At 38.4% G+C, this 23,259-nt stretch overlaps 1 protein-coding gene across 1 annotated transcript; it reads left to right on the forward strand.

The window, feature by feature from the left end:
* The first annotated feature begins 5,422 nt into the window (after positions 1-5,422).
* cygb1 (cytoglobin 1) lies at positions 5,423-19,279 on the forward strand. Its single transcript, XM_079617695.1, has 3 exons — positions 5,423-5,687; positions 16,644-16,875; positions 17,810-19,279. The coding sequence occupies exons 1-3, from the start codon at positions 5,554-5,556 to the stop codon at positions 17,975-17,977; spliced, it is 534 nt and encodes a 177-aa protein (XP_079473821.1). The 5' UTR covers positions 5,423-5,553; the 3' UTR covers positions 17,978-19,279.
* The last annotated feature ends 3,980 nt before the right edge of the window (positions 19,280-23,259 follow it).

A 23,259-nucleotide genomic window follows, 5' to 3' on the forward strand; every position in this document is an offset into this window, starting at 1 on the left:
AAATGCCGCCATCATCTTTCCTTGCATCCTCTGCTCCACCACAAAAGCTCTGCAGCAAATGCACAGAAATCAAGAATCAGAAAAGTGTTGTAATATCTCTGAAATTACAATAATTAAAATAAACTCTAACTTAATATTTAAATAGATTTTTATTTTAGATTTAGATTTTATTTGTAACATCATGTTGTGATGTGTGCTCATCTGCAATACTTATAGAAGATTTTCCTGACAGATGTAAATAGACATTTAAAATAAGCGTCTTTAAGATGCATATGGTTTATGTAAATCCACTTTAGAGACGTACATGTGCTTACTGGAGCTATTAGCTTTACTTACTAACCAGATTGACTTTGCCATGGGAGGTAATAAATAGCTGGTAATGGACCCTATGCCATTAGAACCCTATTGGGCTGGGTTGTTAATAACTTTAGAGAGGAGCAGGAATGATACTGGCACACCTTCCGTTACTGGCCACTGGAAGACTTGAGGAATTGCTTCAAATTCAGTCTAAACAATGAAAACAATAGCGGATAAGAAAGAGACGAGAGCAAGTGAGGCTTGTGAAAATAATGGACAAGTCAGCTAAGTATCAGGATACACCGGAAGATCGCCTGTTTGACAAGGAAGCAGCACAGGAATGAATCACTTGTAGAGTCAGAAGCTTCTGAACAAGAACCCAAGGTGAAAAGGATCAATCCAAGACCAGGTTGAGACACAAAAGGAACTGGTTGAAGTTGATGAAGACATTCTGATAAGGTCAGGTGTGGTCGTTCAAATGGTCAAGGAAGAAGAAAGGGAAGATGAGCCGTTTGATTCTGATGAAGTGGATTTTAAAGAATCATTGGATGCTCTTTTAAGAAACCCTTTAGATCAGCCAATTGAGGCCTTTGCATTGTTAAAGGAAAATTCAGATCCGGAATCAAAGCCAAGATATCATACAGAAGCTATTGTTATCCTACAATGTACACCAAATTCAATTACTGTATTACTATTTACTGCAGTTGCTTGGATGATCACGCTGAGAGAACTGCTGAATAGGCCATGTTTTAAAAAGGAAGGAACTACTGGTAATGAAAGGAATTGCAACGCTACTATATCCACCATAGACATAAATTAAACTTTTCCATATGGTATAGATTTAGTACGCACAGTAGAGATTAAAACTAAAGGTAGTGTTTTGGAACGACCTGTTGGAAAGATCTGCCTTTATTGGAGTTAAATGATTGAGGTGACAATGGTTTTGTGATTACAAGATTAATAATGTCTGTATATGTTTTCTGTAATTGTTATGTCTTCCTGCCATCAGCAATTGGGGCCGGTGTGTAAGAGACATTTTAATGCAATCACATATTTGTCCATTGGGTGGCGCTCTGACATTGATATATTAGGAGCACATGGGTAATTAGACAACAAGTGTATAGAGAGCCTAAGTCCCGCCCCTCCGCTTCCGGCTCATGGGACCTTATTTCGGAAAAAATATGTATGGAAGTCAATGGCGAGAGATAACTTATCTTTTTATTCCGTCTGAACTGTCCCCTGAACTACACATATGATGTTTGTCAATTTAAAAGGTAAATATGAAAGTCAAGAAAGTCGCAGTTTGTCATAAAACAGAAGAGTAACGTTTAGTTGTATGTGAAAATCGCTCGATGAACTACATCTCTCGTCTCACACTATGTAGCCTACGTCACAAGATCCGTTGCTCGTATGTGTGTATTCTGGCTCAAAACACGAGTCAGGCATGACGGCGTAACGTTACGATTATAATGTAAGACTATAGAAAAAATGACAGACGTTAGCTTCAGTAAAGTTAGCTTCATTCATTGAGAGAAAAGGTATGACGTCGCATGTGCGCCTTCTGGGTTTGTAGTCTTAGTAATTACGTATTTTCACAGTCTTACAGCTCAACAGTTTTACATCAAACTGCGACTTTCTTGACTTTAAAATGTATCTTTTAAATTGACAAACATCATATGTGTAAATCAGGGCACAATTCAAACGAGATCAAAATATTTGTTGTCTCTCGCCATTGACTACCATACAATATTTTTCCGAAATAAGGTCCCATGGTGGTCGACCGGAAGGGGAGGGACTTAGGCTCTCTATTGGGGAAGCACAGTATTTTGACCGTGTTAAGCCATGTACTTTGTTGAATACCATGCTGACCGTGGTTATGATTGTGATGTGTTGGATTGAGTTTAATGGTGCTTGTTCAAGGGCATATGGAATATGGACAATGTTTCTGCGCTGTATTTGCAAGGTATGGACTTAACATTAGTACGCTTGAACTACAAAGAATGAGACACCACAATATTGGAAGCAACGTTTATTAATTAGAGCACAATAAATAAAATACATTGTTTGCATCTTACATCTGAGTTTATACGCGTTAATTACTTGCTCTACCAATACCATAGCGGTTTAATGGAAAGCTGTCACACATTCTCTTAGGGCGTAGTATAAGTAGGCGAATTGAGACGCAGCACATGTCTCTCATGTGTAACTGCATTCAGCTTCCACCAGAGGGCAGCAGAAGCAGCAAATTGAAGCCTCAAAGACGGTTTTACATGAACAATTGACATTTACAGGCCGAGGCATTGAATCCACTCAAACATAGCTGTAAGCGGACCTAATATTTTACAAAACGCAAATACAATTATAACTAAACATCTTTCAGTTTGTTCCGCCAAGTGCACTTAAATGTAATGGCAAAGTACAACAACATCCGTCTATCCATCCATCATCCACACCACTTTATCCTTATTAGAGTTGGCTTATGCTGCGTGTCTTTGGTTTGTGGGGTGCACCGGAGGAATCCCACACAGACACCGGGAGGACATGCTGTACAACCAGCTATTCAGCATAAATATGACTGACTGTATAATTGCTCTTCAGACGCGGAGTATGAAAGGAAGGATTATTATAAATACTGTAAAGAATCTGTAATAATGGATCACATGCTTCAGGGCTGGGATGTGTCTTCAACAAACACACATCTGCCTTTCATTATTCCTGACCTTATACACCCACACACACTCATGTTTCAGTGAAGCAGGGCCCTCACAAATGATATGTGATGTATGTGAAATATTTTGGCCAGAGTTACATTTGAGTGAGTTTTTCTACAATGATCTCATGCAACATTTCTCTCTGAGGTGTTTATGTTCAGTGATGATATTCATAAGCAGTTCAGATTGAGATGAAGACCTTATAATTGTATTGCTTTTTCATATCAAAGGGGATTTAATGAAATTATAATTTATCTTTTATTAAAAAATCTAATTTGTTCAAATCTTGGTGTAAGATAAAAAAAAAAAATGAAATTAACATTTTATATTCATCCAGGACATTAAATTCGTCAAAGGTGACAGTAAAGAACGTATGATGTTACAACATTTTCCTATCCATCAAAGAATCCTGAAAATAAATATGTATCATGTTTTCCACAAAAAAAAGCACAACTGTTTTCTTGAGCATCAAATCATCATAATAGTGATTTCTGAAGGATCATGTGACACTGAAGACTGGAGGAATGATGCTGAATATTCAGCCTTAATCATAGGAATAAATTACATTTTATCATATAGAAAACAGATATTTTCAAATTGTAATAATATTTCACAGTATTACTGTATTTTTGAACCAAATAATCGCAGCCTTGTTGAGCAGAAAAGACACTAAAGAAGATCTTACCAACCAAACACTTTTGAACAGCAGTATATCAATGGTTTTGGATGACTGCAATATAAAGCAAATAATACCGTGGTTTACAATGACAGTGTTTTGGACATTTTGTTAACATTGCCTGTGTGTGACACACATCATCTGACCGTAGATAGATAGATAGATAGATAGATAGATAGATAGATAGATAGATAGATAGATAGATAGATAGATAGATAGATAGATAGATAGATAGATAGATAGATAGATAGATAGATAGATAGATAGATAGGTGTCAAACTGACCCGACGACCCCACAAAACACACAAGAAGACTAAAACGTCTGATCTGTGAACACCTGCTGTGTGTGTGTGTGTGTGTGTGTGTGTGGCGTTCTCCAGAAATGAGCAACATCTGACTAAACCTTCAAATCAATCTATCTATCTGTCTGTCTATTCCGTCCGTTCGTCTTTTTGTCCTGTTGAACTCAGGATCTGAGTTCTCTCCCTCCCTCTTTGATTACATCAGAGTAAAAGTGTGTGAAGAGTCTGTATGACCTGCTGTGACACACACACACACACACATATGCACGTACACACACCCACCTCTAACCCACCGGTCTATAGTTAAAAGCTCATAAACACTAAAGAAACAGCTTCATCATGCTAACTCAGTACACACGAACTCAAACATTTCTGATCTCGTTTTACAGCTCTATACTCAACCATTGACTCATTTAAGCCCGTTTGTATTCCTCCTGATGGCACTTTAAGGAGAAACATCTGAGACAATGTTTGTACTCCAATAAATCGTCACAGAAAGCGCTGTTAAGCTGATAAAAGAGCAACAGCTGAGTAATAAAACAGTCTCGTGGATGAGCAGCTGTTCATCTGAGCTCTGACACACACACACAGTTGTGTTGATGTAAGGTCCGTTTGCTCTCAAAGTGCGCGTGTTTGCTCAAGATTAAAACGAAGGAATTACTTTCTTTAATTCTTTAACTTTCTTTTGGGTTTTTGTCCATATTTGACCCAAAATTGGGTTAAAACAACTCAGCATTTTTTAGAGTGCTAGAGAGTGAATGAATGTGGATCATGTGATGAGAAATGTTCTTTCTGCACCTTTTCAACTAAATTCAATTCACTTGCAGATCTTGTTCAAAAGCAGTGGACTCTTACAAAGCCCTCAGAGACGAGATAAACGCCATAGAGAAACACTTCATCCATCCATACCTGGAAATTTAAGACTTTTCTTCTGTGCAACACAAATTATGTTTGGAAGAACATTGAAATCCCCGCCAAAAAAACTGGACTACATTGACTACAATTTTGTGTTCCACAGAAGAAAGAAAATCCAACAGATCTGGAACGAAATAAAAACGTTTTTTTGGAAGAACTTTTGATTCTCAGAATCTTGTTTTAAGGCTGTTTCGATGTTTTACCAGTATATTCAACCAGGCAAAACACCACAGAACAATGCGTTTGCAGGCTTTGTTATTTGAGTCGAAACTCTACAGGGGATTGAAACATCTGAGAAGCAAAAGCCTCTGTTTGCTCTTCATCTAATCTCCTCTCTGCCCAGGAGAAACAAATGTCTTTCCTGTGGGCGGGCAAGCGACGGATGCAGGAGTGTGAGAAAAATCAAGCAAACTGAAGGAGGGGGGGGGGGAAGGTGTGATTGTGAGTTAAGAGGAAAAAAACACTAGTGTGTGAGTGAGTGAGAGAGAGAGTGAGAGAGAGATAAAGGGTCGAGGGTGGGAGGATCTCCTTCATTCAGCAGAAACTCTTCATCAGACTCTTGAAGAGACAGGCAGACTAAAGAGCTCAGCGGGAGGAGAAAACACATCTCTCTCTCTCTCTCTCTCTCAAGTGTTTCTCAGCGAGCGTCTGGATGGAGGGAGACGGAGGAGTGGAGCTCACACTGAGTCCCGAGGCTCTCACGGAGGACGACGTGTGTGTGATCCAGGACACGTGGAGACCCGTCTACGAGAACCGAGAGAACGCTGGAGTCGCTGTGCTCATCAGGTACGCCTTCATCCGTCCGTCATTCACAGAAAGTGCTGTGTTATCACTGTGACTGTTTGAACATGCACCAGAGTTGGCTTATTCCAAGGCTTTTGGACATGTATCCAAATTAATGTAATACCGCATTGGTTTGGACTTGTCCCATGGTGATAATGTAGTTTTTGGACGTTTACCCACCATGTCTTGAACATTTACCAAGGTAATACTATGTTTTTTTGTGTGAACATTTTACCATAGTTATGCTAGACCATGGAAGTATTATTTTATTTGAACATTTACTATGGTACCAGCATGTTTTTTAACATTTTCCATGATAATACCACTGTGTTTTGGCATTTAATTTGTAATTCTGTAGTTTTTGGAAATGTACCAACTTGTAATACTAGTTGTTAGAACATGTATCATGGTTGTGCCATAGTTTGCAAAATGCTCAATGGTGGTACAGTGATTTTTTTTTAACATGTACCAAGGTAATACTATGTTTCTTTGGACAGTTTACCACAGGTATGGCATTGTTTTTGATATAGACCATGGAATTATCATTTTATTTGAACATTTACCATGATGATACCATGTTTTTGAACATTTGCCATGATAATACCACTGTGTTTTGGCATTTATAACTTGTAATTCTGTAGTGTTTGGAAATGTACCATGGTAATGCCAACTTGTACTATGGTAATACTAAAGGTGCTTGGATTTACCATGGTTATGAATGGTAAATGACATAGCTGTAGTGTTTTATTTTGAACATGTATAACTATGGTAAATGTCCAAACATCCGTAGTATTACCATGGTCCATGGTTTTGCCTTTCTTGAGCATGTACCATTGTTTTTTTAACATACCATGATATTACAGTATTCTTGAACATTTACCATGATAATACCACTGTGTTTTGGCATTTATAATTGGTAATTCTGTATTATTGGTCAAATAAACTATTTTTAACTTGTATCATAGTAAATACTATGGTTGTGTAAGGCTGGAAGCTTACGCTGCTATTTTGAACCAATAATCGGAAGAGGGAAAAAAATCAGTTGAAGGATGACGTGCATAATTGAGTTATTTATCTGACTCCATTATAGTTAATCTGACTCCATTATAGTTAATCTGACTCCATTATAGTTAATCTGACTCCATTATAGTTGTTGTTATTCTGATAGGAACTGATAGGACAACGTAGGATTTAACCTGAACGTTTAGATAACGAAAGTTACAATCACTTTAGCTTTCAACATTATCAGTAATAAAAGGAAAGATTGACCAGCTGACCGGAAAACCAAAGATGGCAAGAACCAAGAAGTAACATATTCTCCTCAATGCATGTTTAAGCAATAGTACCACATTATGATACTTTCATATCTTTGTTAAGTTCACCACCGTTCAGTTCAGTTTATAAGCTTTCAGATGAGACCAAACATGGCATAGTTACATGTTAGAACACAATAGTTGATAAATAGTATATAGTGGAAAACACATGTGCATCATTGAGGTGTAAACGACAGAACCATCCCGTGGCTGGAGTGTCCCAACAGTCCTCAATCTGCATATCTAACCCCTTGCACTAGATAGGCATTAGCACACTGTGAGGATGAAGGCCATTGTGCCACGTTTAATCCACATGTATACTTTTCTACTAGGCAGTAAAGAGTTCTGCCCATATTTGCTCAGCCCTGTTGCTTAACATTTACCACGGTTATGCCATAGTCTGAAAAATGCACAATAGGGGTGCAATGATTTATTTGAATTTGAATGATATATATATATAAGGTGTTGAGATGTTGAGATTGAGATGTTCTGACATGCCCTGACATTTGTGCTTTTTTTCAGTTGCTTATAAACATATTAAAGGTGTAATTAAACTCTATTTATCACAAACAGGGCTATCATAATATGTGAGCAACATGATGTACATGTTTGTATTTTTGAGAGAATAATGTTTATGCATGGTTATTGAAAAAAAAACTAAAAACTAACATTTCTGAAATAAGGCCACAAAACACATACTACATATGTGTCCACAAGACTTTTGATTAATGGATGTGGTCGCCTAGAGTTCTTGCTTCAAAATGATCTGAAAATCATCCTGCCTAATCAATCACGTAAAACAATACATTGATTTAAATTTTGCTAGACACTTTTTGTTTGGAAATGCAATATGCGCAGGGGCGTGAATGATCCAACACCATCATGAATAATGAGTGGTTCACACACCTGAGAAGACAATGACCCGCATAATGAGCCTTTCATTGCGTTGTATTCCTATAGGTAGACGTGGATCAGCTGAGAGTCAGCTGATGCAAGCTTGACTAACATGCCCTGCCAGAACTGACGCTACGCTTGATTTAAGTTACAATTTGTACATTTTACCAATTACACAGAATTACCAATTATAAATGCCCAAACACAGTGGTATTATCATGGTAAATGTTCAGGAACACTGTATTACGATGGTATATGTTTAAAAGAAAATCATGTACTAACATGGTGCATATCAAAAACCATGGTAATACTATGGATGTTAGGACAGTTACTATAGTTATACCATAGTTTTTGATATGCACCATTGTAGTACATGATGTGTGTCTTGTTTTTGTTTTTTGAACGTGTAGCCTACTGTGTTTTCATGGTTGAATATACCATGGTAACACCATGTTTTTTTCAAGGTATTATTTGAATGGCAATCGTTTAGTACAGTAGCATGGTGTGTTTCAAAGTACGGTATTCCCACAGTAAGAGTTAAAGAAGCACACAGAGCAATTCCATCGATCTCTATTGTTTTCATACTCAGCTGATGATGATAAACTCTCACACAAACCTTTCAGCTTTCGAAGAGTCGAGTCGTTTCCACGTGTGCTGTAGAGGTCCAGAGCTGGTCATCTGAAGTTTGCTGGTTCAATCCCTCCCAAAAGCGTGTGGTGAACCATCCTTGGTGATGAAAACACTGATGGTCAGGCAAGCCCGGATTTCCCAATCGGCATTATGGGCACGGGCCCAGGGGCCCATGCGCACTTGGGGTCCAAGCGAGGGGAAGAAAAAAAAAATATATATAATTTTTTACATTTCCGATAACGGAGCGTATATTTAGCAAAAAGCCTGCCACTAAATAGCTAAATAGGTCGTACGGCGTGAGGTGCTTGAAAGCAGTTTCTGACGCGTTCAACACGAGTTCGAATCCGCCTTAAAACCGAAAACCACCCTAGAGGGACAGAGGTCCACCCAACATAGTTTTCCTATGGGAAAGAACGATCATTTATGAACTTTACTCCAGCATAGTACTTTTAAGTCAGTAAAATTGTTAAAGGGGGGGTATAATACTTAGTTTCAGTCAATCTCATGTTAATCTTGAGTACCTATAGAGTAATAGTGCATCCTTCATATCTCCAAAAAGTCTTTAGTTTCATCATATTTATAAAATAAAAATACAGCTTTCCGATTCTATCCGGAAAAAGCCGAGGTCCTTGATTCTGGGCGTGGGCGGAGCTATAGAGTCAAGCGGGAGCGCGTGATACCGTTGTACTTACATGAATGGGGTGTTTTATCACTGGGACCGCGCCAGGTTTTAATTGCAACCGGTTTGCAAATCCAGCGACGGCCTGGGCCTTGTTAATAAAACATTCGTCACTGAAATGACCAGAACACAAAACCGCACTTGCCGAACTCCTTTGCTGTCCCGGAAATACAAACTGCATCCACTGTTCCAGTAACACTGGGTTCGTTGGGAAGCTGAACAAGGTAAACTTTCCCTCACATACCAAAACACACTTTTTTGGAGACATTCTTGACATCAACCATTCCTATTTAGCGCTGCTGATGATGATTTCCGGTAGTAGCGTGTCGATGAGCGCGGTCTTTCTCTCCTCTGGTCGACGTGTGCGTGAACGCGCTTTTCCGAGAGCAATGCTCATATAAGGAGTTCCACTCTGGTCTACGTCATTAGATCTACGATAGAAAAAAACCAGCCGAAACGTGTTGCAACCCGGAAGTATGATTTTCAGCACAGAAATTCTCTGTTATTCGTTCAAAATAACTTTTCAAACTTTGGCCATTATTAGCATGAGAATCCATCTCTTTAACACTGTAAACAACTCTGAATACATGAAACACCATTGTACCCCCCCTTTAATGCCAAATTCAAATGTCCTTGGACAAACTACAAGACATTGTGCCCTGCAGGGGCCTCCGAACTCTTAATCCGGCCCTGTGGTCAGGTGACTCCAGGAGGACCAGCGCTCTATGGCGACATAACATAAAAGTGAAAACGAATCCCACTGGCGCTGCTTATGTTGCCATAAATAAAGACTAATGTTGTATGGAAAGAAAATAAGTTCAATTGGGTGCAGGGGGATTGTGGGTAACGCTGAGGTGTGACTGCTGGGGTTTGATGAACATACTGACCTTGTTGGGATCTCCAGCTACTCTTCTCACACACACACACACACACACACACACACACACACACACGTGTTTTCATTAATTAAATTAGAGCTAATGTTGATTCTACCATACTATCTACATACTATCCATATTTATTTTATGCATTGTGTTTATGTTTGAGGATGTCCTCACAACTCTCATTCCCAACCCAATCTCAGTGTATCAGAGCGAATCACAAATTGAATCAGGAATCCCAGGACATTAATCTTGAACAGCACTTCTCTGTGATTAAAAGTGTGTTTGGATGTTCAGACACGATCAAAAGCAGAAAGTTCAGTAAACTAACATGCATTTGTGAGCAACAGAGAGATGTCGAGCTAAAAAAATAGCAAATCAAAGAGAATTCAGGCCAGATATCTGAAACTGAATCTATTGAGTCACGATAGTTTGTTATTTCATTTCAAATCAGTTCATCAGAGACTGATTCAATGTACCGGAAATATCTCTTCTAGATCTACTGGCACGACTATAAAAGATTGTAATACCGCGAAAGAGTTCAAGATCATTTATAATACAGCTGGAATAAATAAATCATGAACATTAAACAAAAGAAAGTGCAATCGATTAAAGCGAATCAATATATTATAAAACCTACTAACCTCAGTTTGCATGACAGTAGATCTACCAGTGCAAGTACCACACCCAAAAAATAGCAGATTAATATATTTATGATTTAACGACTTTTATTGCTCATCATATTTGTACTTTATTACATCTCACGTTCCTTCTTGTTAAGAACATCCTGGTGTTCTTCTAATGTTCAGGAATTTGAGCGGATCATTCATTGGCGTAGTGTGAAGTTTTTCCTCATGAAAGCCTCGATCACGTGAGCTCATATTTCATATTTCTTCATTCCTGACCTGTGCTCATCTATAACCGTGTTTAAAGACTGTGGTGGATGTCTGCCGTCATTTCGCTCTAAAGATAACGGCTCACATCTTCTCTGAGATCACACCTGAAGGGCTGCAATAAAGATTTATAATTAAACTCTTTCAGCTCGTGAAATTAGACTTATTTCTCAGAGGGGACGTGCTTTAAACGGACGTCTCAGACCGTTCACACGAGAAGCTCCGTGATGCTTTAATTTAGCAGGTCAGTGGAATAAATCAGATGTTATCAACTTTTATATAAAGCCCAGCGCACGCGGAAGCTCTAGAAGACACCCTTTCATGTCCGTGACTGTAGTTGGTGACAAAAAGCACCAGATTGCAGCCAAGAAGTAGTTGCAAACGGCAAAAACACCTCACATAAGCAGTCATGAAGTGTGCACACTAAGCGGCAACAGCTAAGAAAGTGTGAGACAAAGGAGAAGGCAAGACAATTGGAATGTTCAGACAAACTATCAAAATGTCTAAGTGTTACTCGTCACATCACATCTCATGTTGCTTGTACAATATGAAATACAGGATCATATTACAGTCTTTTTATTACCAAACTAGTTGTGTGACCTGACAAACCTGACAAAAAACTAGAAACGGTGTGTCTTAAAGGGATAATTCACCCCAAAATAAAATGCATTCAAATAAAACTGTTATCATTTAAGACTAATTCACACCAACAACGATAACTATGATATTAGCGTCCACACCAACAAGAAATAACGACATACTAACAATAATGAAACTGACTATATTAATGTCTACACCAACAGATGATAATTATAACTACAACGCTATAGTTATCGTTATAATTAACAGGCCTTAACTCACTGTGCGATAACAACAAACAGTGTTGGTATTGTTGACTAAAATGATGAATGATCAAATAATTTTTTTTTAATAAAATATGAATATTATGTAAAAAAAAAAATGTAAGCGAACATTAGAAAAGTTAGAATTAGAAAAGGTGAAGTACTAAAACTGAAATAAAAGTCAGCACTGATAGCCTAGTGGGCAGCGCGCTGACTTATGCCGCTGTTGCGCTTTGGGCGACACGAGTTCGAATCTCGGCTCTTGGAGCTTTCCCGATCCGGTCCCGCCTCGCTTCATGTCCACTCTATCCTATATCACAATAAAGGCAAATGTCTATTAGTAACTTACAGAAAAGGTTAAAAAAAGACAAATCAAACTTTAACTAAAACAGCATATAAATACTAGGCCTACTCAAATAACAAACTCATTTGTTAGTATTTTTTTCTGTATAACACAAACAGAGAAATTGACAAATCTAGATAAAACCAAATTACACCGTGTCCTAACTACACACGACACGTGATAAAAGCATATTTTCCATGTTAATCAGAGTTTTTGTCCTAACCAGCCGCGACAGCGACACGCAACGATTTTAGAAACGGTTTCTACTTTTCTGCGACGTCGCGGCTTTGGACAACAAACACAAAGTGAGGCAATGATAATCTCAGGCACTGTTTATGTGCTTTATTTAATGTTAAAAGCGTGTAATGTGACTTTGAATATCATTTAGTGCTCCAGCTTTGCAGCTGTAAAAGCAACAATGGATAACTCACCTCAGATCTTGAAATTAAACAAATGGAAACAAGAATGTTCAAACTGTGAAGAAACATATTTGACAAAGATGGTTTTAGTAACTCAGTAGCCTATGTATTTGAATACTGTTTAAATGGTGTAATATTTGTGAATGATTATGTAGCCTAGGCTACTTATCCATTTTCTTGCGATTGCCGTCAAGATTACTCTGGTGCTGTGCACTCGCCGCGAGAGCCCGCCGCCCACACGCTGTTCTGATTGGCTGTGGGTTTTGATTGCTTTTTACGCATCTCTCAGTCACGTCGCGTCTAGTGTGGACAGACTAATTATTTGTCGCTGAATCTTATCGCATCGCGTCTGGTTAGGACACGGTGTTAAACCATATGATTTAAACTACACTTGCATAATGACATTAAGGCCTAGTTTCACAGGTTTAAATTAAGCCAGGATTAGGCCTTAGTTCAATTAGGACATTTAAGTAGCTTTTATAAACATGCCTTACGCCATGTACACTGTACGATTGTGGGCTGTCCCAGATGAAAGATGACCAATCATGGTGACTTCTGTGTTCATGGCTCCTAAACGGTGGTCCTACGTCCCACATAAAAACACAATTCCCAATAAAAGTGTGATTCATACTGACAACGTTTTATTCTTCTATTACTTGCGTCGTATTCAATAGGTGTCATCATCGTACAGTCCACACACACGTCGAACCCAAGTCCAGTGTGATCTGTAATGATCTGACTGGGTGATCTAGCTTTTTAAAGGTGTCTTATATGGACTGAGTGTCTTCATAACTCGAGCTCTGTTTATGATCCCCATGATCGTTTGAACGTTTCCAGGGGATTTGAAGTGCCTTTGTTGGTCGTCCAGCCGCTGACACATGGCAGAGGTTAAGAGCTGGTGTACTCAAACATGAGTTACGACACACATTAGGAGGACAGAGCAGACACCGGCTCCCTTTATCTGCTGTTTGACTTCGACATGCGAGGATGAGTCTCTTCTGTGGGCATTTACTCGTCTCCGTGTCTCATTAAGGGGACGGATCTTCCTGTCCTGTTGCGGTTTGATTTAAGGATCATATCTGAGGTGAAATACAGTTGAAGAGGCCGGTGGGACTCGTAAGATCAACATTAGAGCCACTCTGGTAGAGGAACGGCTGTAAAAACACACACAAAAATACTTTTCTTTATCAGATCAAGCAAATTTGATGCAGGAGTCTGAAATCTGGAAGCCAACATGAAATCATAACATCTCAATGCTCCCTTTTGTTGAGCAACTTGAAACGACTCTCCTATGAAATCATTTGGTGTTTTCTGAAATGTTTTAAAGTTTTTAAACCAGTCCACTCTTGTTCTGGTGTTCAGGATGATCGGATGTCAGACGTTTAACCGCTTACATTAGTAACAGGGATTTCAGACATGTGGGATACGCTGCGAGCGTCAGATAATGCAGGTTAAGACATATTAATTCACTTTATATGAAATTGAAGGCAAGACGACACAGCAGTCTGTGTTTTTAAAAGGACGGGACGTGCCGTTACGCACACAATCATAACAAACACTCCTGCGGGCCGTCGCACAGTTCAGCAGTGGTGTTGAAACTCGCTCCCTGAGGACATCTTAAACTTCAGGATTGCAGGATTTACGATCAGCCTCTTATGGGGAAATAAGCCATCATGTTTGAGGCCTGTAGATGAAAATACATGATCAGAGACCTTCGAGTGACCAGCGTCTGAAGTGTGTTACATCGGAACAAACACTTACAATAGCGTTGCAGACTAGAGGTCAGTACAGTAACACTGGGAATATTAGTGATGTTTCAGATCCTTATATTTAGAAATGTTTGGAGTTGAATTATACATTTATCTCTTTTATCTGCCGCTCTTTATCGACACAGAACTGTTAGCTCATGCTTACATATTCTTTTTTAGTAAGCAACCACCTTGCAAACACTCAGAACTGCCTAGCAACCGCATAACAACATGCTAACAACCAATAGGAACACCGTAGTGACTGCATGGCAACACCCTGGCAACCATCCATAACACTCGGCATCAGCAGTGTCAAACATCTGGTTACTATAAATTTTGTTGCAAAAACATTTTATTATTTAAAAAAATGTAATACATTATTTAGGATGTCAGCATGTATTGATATGCAAAACTTAAGTAATATTAATAATTTAACCATAAAGTGACTTATTACTGTCTATTTGAAATATTAATACATATAATACTAAATACATAATACTAAACTATCAAGTCAAGGCAGAAACACACACCTGAATGTGATGAAGAGAGAGATCGACGTGTTTCGGTGAAACACAGAATCATATTTATACAGCCAGAAACATTAAACATTAAAGAGTGTTTGAGCTGCTTCTGCTGGACGAGAGGAACACAAACACAACGGTAGTCACACACACTATAGGGTCAAGCGTGCTAAACCTCCCTTTAACTGCTTCTGAACTCATTCATTACAAAGCTGTGTTAAAAAAAAAAAAGCCATTCCCTGAGTTTTATTGCAATATTTGTCAAGTGGAGGGGAATTTCAGCAATGTTGGTTAAATATTATCTCAGGAACGGTTATCTGTCCAGCTGGGTCCGAACACACTTTCTCCCACACACACACACACACACACACACACACACACACACACACGCATGCACGCACGCACACACACACATACACACACAGCTCTCCTCAGTTTACTTTTTATAAGTTTATCTGTAACCTGAAACGGTTGATGTATGTTGACCCATGATGCATTTCCTGTTAAAACAGGAAAAAAAAAAATATCATCCACTACATGCTACATTTGTTATTTTCATTTATTTAAAATATCTAAATGTAGGCCTACACTGAAAAATTAACTAGGTTTTATTCAAGTCAAATATATTTAACATTCTTCTCAACAAACATTTGATCACAATTAAATAAAATCTTTAATCTTTAAATGTATCTAACATTTTAAACCAACACAACTTGGTTTTGGCTTTTAACCGTTTTATGGTCCACAGAGCTAGCCATAGAGATTATTATAGTCAATCAAATGCATAAACGATCATAAATTAATGAAGATTTGCAAACCTAATTTTGATCACATGATGACGAGGATCTTTTCTTCCAGTCTGATTAGAAGTGCTAGAAAGGGCAATAATACAAAAGGATATTTTTAATTCAATGAAACATGATCATTTTATTGGGGTCTCTTAAAGGGGCAGTTCAGCCAAAAATCACGCCTGTATGAATTTCTTTCATCTGTGGAACATAAAAGGTGATATTTTGACGAACATTGGGAACTAAATAAAATTGCCCATTGACTATATTGTATGAACAAGAAAAACATTTAGAAGAAAGAAAGATAATCCTACAGGTAAACGAGTAAACGATGACAGAATGATCATCTTTGGGTGATCTATCACTTTAAGAGGACCTATTAAGCTTTTTGTACATGTTCATCTTTCTTCAGTGTGTAATGTTGCGGTTTGAGCATGAATAAACTCTGTAAAGTTATAAAGTCCCTCCAGCGGGAGTTCTTCTCTATACATCAGAGTCAGTATTTCTGAACTCCCTGAAACGCCTCCAATGTAGTCTTGAGTTTCTCCCGGGAACGAACACGTCACAATATTCCTCATTTAAATAATTAATACGCAGAATAAAGGGGCGGGGCCTGGTTGAGTTAGTTTGTAGTGTGTTGAAACTGGCAGTTTGGTAATTAGGGGCGGGACTTTTTCCAAACACACTCAAAACAGTTGACCAATCACAACACACTGATCCAGCCGACCAATCAGAGCACAGTGTGCTTTTCAGAAGGAGGGGATTCATAGAGACAGGAACTAAACAGAGCGTTACTGACAGACTGGGAAGAGAGACGCTGCAACAATGGAGAATATGAGGAAAATAATGTGTTTTTTGAACATTCAAGCCTGAAAACCTGTTCTAGTAGAGCCCAAAAACAACATCAAGACTTTAAAAAGGGGCATAGTATGCCCTCTTTTAATCGTATGGCAGGTCCAGATGAAAGGAAATGTTTGTTGTAAACATAACTAAATGTGTTTCCTCCAGGTTCTTCGGGAACTTCCCGTCGGCGAAGCAGTACTTCAGCCAGTTCCGCGACATGCAGGATCCCGAGGAGATGCGGCAGAGCGTCCAGCTGAAGAAACACGCCGTGCGGGTCATGACCACCCTCAACTCGCTGGTGGAAAACCTGCGCGACGCAGACAAACTCAGCACCGTCTTCAGCCAGATGGGCAAATCACACGCGCTCAGACACAAGGTGGATCCCGTTTACTTCAAAGTGAGTATGAGGAAACAAACGGCAGGATGCTTCAACTCTGGGTTCGGGAAGATTTGTAAATGTTTTTGAAAGAAGGGTAACACTTTATTTCGATATCCACTTTAGGCATGCTAACTATGAGTAACTTTGCATTTACATGTCAACTAACTCTCATTATAACAGTGGTCTCAAACTCCAATAGTTTAGCTCCAAACCCTAATTAAAACATCTGATCCACACTGTAAAAAAGTGGTTTCAACTTAAAAAAGTAAGTATTCGTAAGTAAGTTTAGTCAACTCAAATATCCAAGTTGTCACTTAGTACAAATTCACATTTCAAGTTGACTAAACTTAAAATGAAATGACCACAAAAACTTATTGTACGTTGAAACAACAATTTTTTTTATTTTTATAGTAAGGTCTTCAGGATTACCAGACACTTCCAATCAGGGGAGTTGTTGCTAATCTAGTTATCTACTCACATAATGTTCTCTGGTGCTCTTTGCGTGTGTTTTTTTTTTTTTTTTTTTTTGTCAATGAAATGAATGTACTATATTTTAGTTTGATCATGTTTTTTTATTCAATAATTTGTATTTTTAGGGGATTTTTTATACTAAAATATATTTACGCTGTATTTATTTAAACGCATTGATTTAGTAAAAAATACAGTAATATTGTGAAATATTATTACAATTTAAAATATTTGTTTTCTATGTGAATATATGTTAAAATATAATTTATTCCTGTGATCAAAGCTGAATTTTCAGCATCATTACTCCAGTCTTCAGTGTCACATGATCCTTCAGAAATCATTTCTAATATGATGATTTGATGCTCAAGAAACATTTCTGATTATTATCAGTGTTGAAAACAGTTGTGCTGATTCATATTTAATCATGTGTTCTTGCTGGATAAAAGTATGAATCGCTTTACTGACCCCAAACTCATTTCTGCAGATTCTGGCCGGAGTGATCCTGGAGGTGCTGGTGGAAGCTTTCCCACAATCCTTCAGTCCGGCCTCGGTGCAGGGGGCGTGGTCTAAACTCATGGGCGTCCTGTACTGGCAGATAAACAAAGTCTACGCTGAAGTCGACTGGGAATCCATCAAAAACTCTGCAAAGTGACGGAGAGAATTCATGCAGAATCATACAAATCACACCAAAGATTACTGCAGATTTGACATGTATATGTGATTCGTTTCTATATTCGAAATATTGGAAGAAAAAGAGGACAAGTGTAGAATATAAACAGCTGTAAACCATTTTAATCAGAGTGTCACGTATAGTGGCTGTTGTAATCGCACGACGCAGGAGAATCCAAACAAACACTTCTTTATTAGGGATGCACGATATATATCGGTCACCATATCGGTATCATTTATAATGTTATCGGTATCGGCCCGATAAGAAAATGTGTCCGCTATATTAAAGCCGATAAATAATGTATTATTTCCTTCATCTGAGACACTTCAGATGTTCAACATGATGGTTTTTGAATTGCTTGAAATATGATTGGAATCACTTCACAAACCGAAAATACCGTAAAGCGCAACATGTGCAGTCATATCGGCTACATAAAATAATAATATGAACATTATAATTGTGTGCTTGGGACGTGGCTTTTAATGGTGAGACTTTTGTTTTGTAATCAGGCTCTCAAAAATGATGTAAAAACTTGGATTTGGATTTATCGGCCAATATATCGGTTATCGGATTTCAAATATAAAGAAATATCGGTTATCGGTATCGGTCAAAATTTTCATATCGGTGCATCTCTTCTTGATTAATCCACAAAGTAACATGCAGGAGCAAACTAACACACGACCAATGGAAACTGAGGGCTTGAATACACAGGTGGAGTAATGAAGGTGAAACACAACAGGTGCAGGAATTAATGAACAACCTGGAGGACTAATAATGATCAGGAACCAAAACACCATGAAACTAAAGAACACAGAGAGAGAGAGAGTGAACTTTATAAATGTTTATGGACCCTACATGCTATTTTATCTGGACTTTATCGATGTCAGATCCCTAGCAACTGTTATTCAGCTCCGATAACAAACACTCGCATAAATCAGTGCAGAGATCTCAAGCTCTCGGCCGTCCGGCTCCCGGTAAATATTTACACATACTCCAGATAAACCGTGGCCTCGTACACAAACACCACCTCCGTCAGATACAAAAATGTGCATTTCTGATGAAACATCTCGCAGTCGTCTAAATAAACTCTGCTGGAGGTTTCAGATAAATATCCAGTTCATCTGCAGCGGATGTTTTTGAAAGAGACGAGTGCTTTTCCTCTGTGTAAAAAACTGAATAACAAGGACTGTTCAAGCAGATCAACTCTTTTGTTTTTGTACTTCTCCAAATGTTTTGTATCTGTGATATAATCACTGATTCAGAAATAAACTCTGAAACATTAAAGAGTCTCGCACTTTATTTTTTTGGTCATACACTTTTTTTGGAAACCAACAATAGTTTAAAGTCTGATTTTTAATTAATAGATTTGTAATTTTATTTAAGTTGTAATATATATATATATTTATATATATATATATATATATATATATTGGAATAATTTTATTAAAATGTTACAATTTTAATTTGTAATATTATTATATATTATATATAAATCTATATATTTATTCATTCGTGTTTTTTTATGTATTACATATACATCATATTTTAATTAGATATGTAATTAAAATGCTAACATTTAAATTTTTACTTTTATTATTATTATTATTAAAATGTTAACATTTTAATTTGTATTTAATATTTGAATATATTATTAATATTTTATTAAAATGTTACTCTTCAAATCTTAGTTTTATTATTATTATTAGATTATTATTAAACTGTAACCATTTTAATTTGTAATATTATATACAAATATATTTAATATAAAAAAATGAACTGTATTATACACATCATATTTTAATAACATATATTATTTTTATTACAATTTTAACATTAAAATTTTTACTTGTATTATTATTATTATATAAATAAATATTTAAATGTATAATTGTATTTTGTATCATTTTATTTTTTATTTTAATATTTTAATTTTATTGATTTGATTTGCGACAGATATGCACGGAAAGCCCCCAAACATGTATTGTTTTCACAGGAAGTTCGTGAACTGCAGCACACGTGGTGTTGTGGCGGATGCCATGGTTACCATGTTGAAGTTTTGAAAGCAAACACTGTTTACTGTGAGCTGAACGTGATTACATCTCTATTAAATTCAGTCATTTTATCAGTGTGTTCACCTGCAGCGTGTGTCCGTGTGTGTGATAATCCACTGCGAACCACAGGAACGGCTCCAATCACACACACATTCAGCCTCTGACCTCAACAAACTTTACAAAGGAAGACAGAAAACTTCATTATCAAGAGCGGAGTGATAAGAGGAGCGTTAGAGAGAGAGATAAACCACGAGCCGGATAAATCAGCGGATCTCAGTGGGACAAATGTCATTATAAACGTGTGTGTGTGTGTGTGTGTGTGAGAGAGAGAGAGAGAGAGAGAGAGAGATTGTGTGTGTGTGTGTGTGTGTTAGTTTGAGTGTGTGTGTGTGTGTGTGTGTGTGTGAGAGAGAGAGAGAGAGAGTGTGTGTACTACAGACAGTGTGTGTGTGTGTGTGAGAGAGAGAGAGAGAGAGAGAGAGAGAGAGAGAGAGAGAGAGTACTACAGATAGAGATTGTGTGTGTGTGTGTGTGTGTGTGTACAGACATAGAGTGAGAGTGTGTGTACAGACAGAGAGTGTGTGTGTGTGTGTGTGTGTGTGTGTGTCTCTCTCTCTGTGTGTGTGTGTGTGTGTGTGTGTGTGTGTGTGTGTGTGTGTTTACACAGATGTAGAAATGGCCTGCAGCATCTGAAATCTGTAAGTAACTCAAAACACACAAACACTTTGAGATGGACAGATCTGAGTCCGACCACCCGCTGCTCACACACTCCAGTGGAAACCTCTTCACACACGCCACATTCTTCCCCGCTTCATGAACATACAATTCCTAAAACTCCCAGCTGTGGAACTTCCATATTTAGTGTGTGTGTGTGTGTGTGTGTGTGTGTGTGTGTGTGTGTGTGTGTGTGTGTGTGTGTGTGTGTGTGTGAGAGAGAGAGAGAACATCACACATACAAACAAAAAAAAACAATTTGCAAAGCAACAATTTGAAATGTTTTCTTGTTATTTTATTTTAAATAAAATACAATTATTGCTAAAACATAAAATTTAAAGAGTGTTGCTTTAGAGATAGAAATATCTTTTTACATACGATATACTAGCCTATAAAACAACAACAAAGTGTTAAAAAAATGACAAAAGCACATAACAAAACTACTATAGGCTATTATAAAATATAAAAAATGAATGAATAATAAGCTAAAACAACAGAGACTGTACTGCAGATTTGAGCTGCAACCCCCTTAAACACACCCGAACCACACAAGCACATTCAGGACCATGTGGAGAATTATCTTCAGGTGTGTTTGATTCCTTATTCAGCATATTAGAAGAATAATGATTTTAAAAACTCTGTTCACTACACCAGTCGTTGAGCAAACATGTGACACACGCTGACTCAGCAAAACTGCCTCAGATAATCCTGAGAAATAACAACAGTTGGGTCAACAATCATCCTCATCAGAGCTTTAAAATGAACATGGAGAGCAGCTCAGATCATTAGAAGAGAAATGTGTTGAGATCTCTGAGGGCAGATTTGGGTGTGTTGGCGAATCCGAGGTCAGTTTGAGACGTTATTGAAGCTCAGGTGAGTCAGGAGGAACGCAGGAATCTCCGGTGTGTGTGATCTCTCCTTCCTGCAGGGTCTACAGGCGCTCTGGTTTGAAGGTTATTGTCGTTCAGATGAAGCAGATAAAGGAACGACACACAGACACATCTGATCATGTGATCGATCTGCGCTGCTTCATGAGTCACAGTCACGATCACATCGCTGAGACGTACTGTGACTCAGCACAATTTACATCATGTTTGATGAATGTGCAGTTCACTTTATCCCCGATCCCGTGAAATCGGTCACGTAGCACACTGAACATGATCTCAACGCTGTCTTCAGAGTTTGTGAGTGATTGCGGTTGCTTAACCCTTTAAGCCCTGAAGGTGTTTCTAGAGTTGTTGTCACACACACAATTAAAGCCTCATAACTCCAAAACTACAGTAAGGAGAGTCAGAGGGTAGGTATTGTGTGATAGAACACTTCTTTAAAACAATTTGTATAAAATATAAATTACATTAGGACATTCTCCGGCTGAGAAACTGCTGATAAAAGACAAAAATATATATATAATTCTGCATATCTTTCTTATTTGACTCAGGAAGGAAACAATTCTATTTTGGTGAAGCTCCCTACATGTGAGCTGCATCTGGATCATATTTTTTGGTGACACCATAAAGTGATCAAAAGTATTATCTGCATAAACAAATACCTTTCCACATATAAAGACTCTGGCAGCCGCCCGAAACACCCTGGCAACCCCAAACACCCTGGCAACCCCAAACACCCTGGCAACCCCAAACACCCTAGCAACCCCAAACACCCTAGCAACCCCAAACACCCTGGCAACCCCAAACACCCTAGCAACCCCAAACACCCTGGCAACCCCAAACACCCTAGCAACCCCAAACACCCTGGCAACCCCAAACACCCTAGCAACCCCAAACACCCTGGCAACCCCAAAGACCCTGGCAACCCCAAACACCCTAGCAACCCCAAACACCCTGGCAACCCCAAACACCCTGGCAACCCCAAACACCCTAGCAACCCCAAACACCCTGGCAACCCCAAACACCCTAGCAACCCCAAACGCCCTAGCAACCCCAAACACCCTAGCAACCTGCAATCCAAAACATCATAGGAACATAGAAACTTCCTAGAAACACTGATTATTATTCGCATAAAAATCCCAATGAATTCCATGTCAACAACTTGGCAGCCACTCAAAACACCCTAGCAACCTCCTAGCAACCCCCCCCCCTAGCAACTTCCTAGTAACCTCCTAGCAACCAAACCCCCAGCAACTTATCAACACTCTGACAGCCACCTAAATCACCATAGCAACTTCCTACCAACACTATGGCAGCCATTCAGAAGACCCTTGCAACCCAGAACACCCTAGCAACACCCTAGAAACCAACACCCCTAGCAACTTCCTAGCAACACTCTGACACACACCTTAATCACCATAGCAACTTCCTAGAAACACTCTAGCAGTCATCCAGAAGACCCTTGCAACCCAAAACACAATAGGAAGCTCTAAGCAACTTCCTAGAAACACTTTGAAAGGCTCCCAAAAATACCCCAGCTACATACTAGCAACCAAAACACCCTAGCAACCCAAAGCACACTTGGAACCTCCAAGCAACTTTCTACACTTTG

This window comes from Phoxinus phoxinus (assembly GCF_949152265.1).
Source record: "Phoxinus phoxinus genome assembly, chromosome: 1".
NCBI classification, from domain to species: Eukaryota; Metazoa; Chordata; class Actinopteri; order Cypriniformes; family Leuciscidae; genus Phoxinus; species Phoxinus phoxinus.